The following is a 5,000-nucleotide window of genomic DNA, read 5'->3' as shown; positions in this document are numbered from 1 at the left end:
GTACAAAGGTGTGTGTGGACATACTCTCTATTTCACTCTTTCACACACACACACACACACACACACACACACACACACACACACACACACACACACACACACACACACACACACACACACACCCTGAGTGGGTGGGCACTGACCTGTGGCAGGGGACGAGTGTGCTGGAGGAGGTTCCTTGTGGGTGCTCTTAGGCGAATCCGTGGGCGCGGGCGGGTGGCGCTGGTGGTGGGCGAGCAGCGGAGAGCCGGCCACGGGCGTGCGGTGCCTGAGTAGGGGCGAGGCCATGTGTGTGGGTGGCACGTGTGCGGGCGGCGCCACGTGAGCCACTTTAGGAGGCAGGAGAGGGGAGTTGAGGGAAGTGATAACGTGGGCGTGCCCCCCGTTGACCGCCTTGTCGCGGGCGGGCGCGGGTGTGGGCGCGTGCAGAGTATCCATGGCGAGGTCAGGTCAGGTCAGGTCGGAAGAGGACGGTTGGGGTTGGACGAGGTCAGCGCACCTCGGGTCAACGCCTATACACTGTTAGCCCAACACGACAGAGGCCCTTGGCATAGTTCTCGTCAGGTATGTACAAGAAGTTCCTCCTTCGTCTGCGTCTCCGGGTATTTCTTATCTTACACGTTATTTGACACTATTTACCAATTGATTACTAGGATTACTTTCTACACTACCTACTGCTAGGTATCCAATCCAGGTCCAACAGTTTGTGATAGTAACGAATATTTCATCTTCACAGGTGAGCCGACGCCCGCGGAGCGACGAGGGCCGACATGTTCGCGAGCGATGGCGTGTCCTGCAGGAGGAGGAGGAGGAGGAGGAGGAGGAGGAGATCCTTCGCCCTCGCCTTCCGAATGCTTCCTCACACTCGCACGGGCTCCCACACCTCTTCTCCTTCTTCCCCTTTCTCCCCCAAGGGCGATGAGTTCTTCTCCTCACACCTTCCCCACTAACGAATCTCCCGAAGAGACCCTGGCTCTGAGGATCTCAGGATCTCTCCAGGAATGCCCTGAGTGTTTTCCGTATTTGTATCTGTTTCGTTAACACGGCGATTCTAATACCATTCCTTCGTACAAGAAATAGAAAAAAGAAGAATCCTCCTTCGATAGTCAGCAGAAAAATCCTTCGCAGAGGGATCCAATAGCCTACAAGGATCCCCAAAGGATTCTCCTAGGGACGTCGAGGGGGATGGGCGGGGGGGGCGGCGGCGTGGTAGGACTTTCGAAGCAGCCGTTGGCGCTCACAGAAGGAATGCAAGTCGGGGCTCTCTACTTGTGACCCACGGCGACAGTTGACTCACTATCCTGGGGCGACGGCGAGGCTGGCAGACCTGGGGGGGGGAGGAGAAACATTCATTACGAAACGAAACAAACAAACAGGAATAGTGCGTGGATGTAGAAGAGTAAAAAAAAAGAAAGAAAAAAAAAAACGTGTGTAAGAAATGAAGGAAATAGAATGATAGCTTCACCAAAAAAAGGAGAACGAGTGTTTATTACTTAACAAACAAAATGTGTATATAAAGTGTATATAAAGAGGATGGAAAAAAATACAAAATGTAATGCGGAAGAAACGCTTATTATTAAACGGAAAAAGAAAAGATTGCTCCTTTCACGTACACAATCGTGTGTATATAGAGGATAAAAGGTTTATCACTTGGATACATATTCTTCCATTCCCCTTACACACACACACACACACACACACACACACACACACACACACACACACACACACACACAAACACACGATATCTATCTATTTCACTATCTATCTACCACAAAAAAAACAGAACATCAACCCCAGAAAACCGAATAACCGTAACAAATAGATTTATTAGCATTCTTGGATAGAAGCTAATGAAGAAGTCATCACAGTGCATGGTCATATAGCTCAAGTATGCATGACGCAATGGTCCACTGCACTACATGACGTAAACTGTATTAATATATATATATATATATATATATATATATATATTATATATCTATATATATATATATATATATATATTTTTTTTTTTTTTTTTTTTTTTTTTTTTTTTTTTGGGGGGGGGGGCTGTTATTTAGCAATATATACACATATATGTTAACTAGCTTTGTAAACCGCAACGTCAACATTTCTAGCTATTCATGATGCATCTTTTAAAATGGAGCTTTTTAACATTTTATATATTTTTTTCCGTTATCATTACTACTGAATGCGACTCCAGAATCAAAAACGGAATATCATAACTCCCAAAATCTACAACCGTAAATATAAGGAGCATCATTATCATTATGATTAATATTATCAGAGAGAGAGAGAGAGAGAGAGAGAGAGAGAGAGAGAGAGAGAGAGAGAGAGAGAGAGAGAGAGAGAGAGAGAGAGAGAGAGAGAGAGAGAAGAGTGAGGCAGAAAGAGAAGGGGAGAGTAAGAAAAAATAAAGAAAATGAAAGAAAGAAAGATGCAGATCAATATTTCCTTATGTATATATGTTCCCACTCGCCAATTCAGGAGTCTAAACCCCGTAGATTTATCCACGAACCATCATAATCACATAGCCTCTCGTATAATTGTTTACATTATTTTTGTCTACGCAATAAAGTATGTAAATATTATGTTATTGTGAACAGATTTGAGTCAAAGTATACCTGAGAGAGAGATAGATAGATAGATAGATAGATAGATAGATAAATAGATAGAGAGAGAAAGAGAGAGAGAAAGAGAGAGAGACAAACAACAAAGCTAAAGAGATAAAAACAGCAACAACAACAACAACGGTTGCCTGCGTACAATTATGTAATCAAGAGAAAGTAATGTCCACATTCATCTCTCGCTCGAAGTGCAAGTGAATGTAATGTGTACTGCGGCATCCTCGGTATGTAGACAATGACGAAAAAAATGATGAAGAAACAACAATACAAGTAAACAGCTGTTATACGTAACGGTTTATCTCAATAACCTTGAGATGCTGTGATAAGTGAGATGGACAGACCGAATGATAAGTGTAAAGAAGATGACATAAGCAGAGTGTATACTGATCAAAGAAGAGGTAGAAATATTAAAGAAATTGACGCGGAGATAGATGGTTAGATCAACACATAGATGAAGATATATTCCGAGAGATGGATTGGTCGGTGCGCGATTATCTTAATGATAATGATAATAATCATCATCCCCCTGATTATCATTATTATTATTATTATCATCACCCTGTTGATTATTACCCTTATTTATGATAATAACAAAATTCATAATAGTGCTGATAAAACAGAATAAAAACAATGAAAATTATGGTGACCATAATCATCTTCACAACAACAACAACAACAACAACAGCAGTTATCCCCCCAAAAATATATAACAAAGCGTCGATGACATGTGGTAGGCTGTCAGACTCAAAAGCAGGAGCGTTATCAGTGCTATCTCAGTGAGTCACCGACTGACAGCGACAGGTCGTGAGACAGGGTGGTCGGGTTCCTGTTGCTTCAAAGAATAGGCCCCGGGCGCGGGTAGTGCCAGGTGCCACCGGACTCTGACCTGGCACTTCTTCTATTATTCATGACCTCGGTTTAATGGTGTGGTTTGTTCGTGTGAGGTCAAGGGAAAGGGGATGGGGAGCGATGGGTGTAGGGTGGTAGGGGAGGGGAAAACGGTTTTTAAATGTCCTGGTTTGGATTTTTTCGTTTTTGCTTTTTTTTTTTCATCTTGTTGTCTTTTCGTGATTCTCTTTCTTTTCTCGATCTTATATGAAATATAAGAATATCTGTTTATTCACCGACGCAAGCACACCACACACTCTAACACACGCATAAACACACTCCCCCTTTCCCTTCCCCCTCCTCACTCCCCACTCCCCACTCCCCCTCCCGATACACGCATACATAACCGATCTGAAAACCATCTAATCCCCCCCCCCCACCCCCACCTCCCAACACTAATTCAGACAGGCGCACACGTGAATCTTATCACTGTCTCTGTGAGTGCCACATGCTGTCTAGACGCGCTGGCACTGTTCCTTCGTCTCGTAGGTTCAGAGTCCCTTGCGATGCCCTTACGCGTGGCACCTAAGGGACAAAGGGCACCTAAATGCGCCGTATGTTGTCTTAAGTTGGCGCCAGTGAGTGTCTCTCATTTGTGTGTGCATACGCGGGAGACATTTGTTACATAGGGAATTATGCAAATGATAAAGGCAATAATAATAATGGTGTTAACAAGTATGATAATGATTATCTTGTTACTTACTACTGACAACAACAATAACAATAACAAGAGTAATATTGACAACAATAACAACAATAATAATAACGAAGATAACGACAACTCGCAACTGATAATACTATTCTGATACTAATACTAATAATGACAAAAACAACAATATCAACAACAATCAACATCATCAATAACAAAAAGGAACAACAACATTAATATAAATGACGAAAACAGTAAACCATTAGTTGCGATGACAACACTTAGCAATAAAAATAACACAACATTCGTTATGCAGATTGTGATATATAGATATAATAATGATGATAATAATAATGAAGAAAACTAATTACAAAAATCTAAAAGACAGAAATGATAATAATCGAGAAAATGATAACGGTAATAATATTTACGCATAAAAGAGGAGTAAATGAAAATAAATCATTCAGCTGAGAACATTCATTTTTCCTTTAGATATATTTTTTTTTCAATGATAAAAACGAATTTCTTTTTCCTATTCTTTATTTTTTTTTTATTTCTACATCTGTAACAGCAAGAAGTATCCAATCCTTACCAGTGGTTATGTGATGTACCAATAAATATATAAAGGCAACACTGGTTTCAAGAGGAGGGAAGGGGGAGAAGAGGCAGGAAATAAGAAAAGAATAAAGAAATAGATAGATAGATAGATGGATAGAAAGAGAAAAAGATTGAGATAGAGAGAGAGAGAAGAGAAAAGGAGAGAAGAGGAGACGATAGGAGAGGAGAGAAGAGAGGAGAGAAGATATTAAAAGAAAAGAGAATATATATATATA

At 41.4% G+C, this 5,000-nt stretch overlaps 1 protein-coding gene across 4 annotated transcripts in view; it reads right to left on the bottom strand.

Annotated features, from left to right (window-relative positions):
- The window catches only part of Hr39 (Nuclear hormone receptor FTZ-F1 beta), a 338,308-nt gene that overhangs the window by 144,175 nt on the left and 189,133 nt on the right, over positions 1–5,000 (bottom strand). For all 4 annotated transcript variants that reach the window (XM_086544045.1, XM_086544047.1, XM_086544046.1 and 1 more), the window contains exon 2: positions 144–1,327. In XM_086544045.1, the coding sequence (XP_086400171.1) occupies positions 144–438 (295 nt within the window). In that variant the 5' untranslated portion in view covers positions 439–1,327. The remainder of the gene's footprint in view (positions 1–143; positions 1,328–5,000) is intronic.

Source organism: Penaeus japonicus, unplaced genomic scaffold, assembly GCF_977035675.1.
Source record: "Penaeus japonicus unplaced genomic scaffold, GWHDUDI00000001_assembly GWHDUDI00000014, whole genome shotgun sequence".
Classification (NCBI taxonomy): domain Eukaryota; kingdom Metazoa; phylum Arthropoda; class Malacostraca; order Decapoda; family Penaeidae; genus Penaeus; species Penaeus japonicus.
Note: the sequence above shows the minus strand (reverse complement) of the source record. Positions and strands in the feature narration are given on the sequence as shown.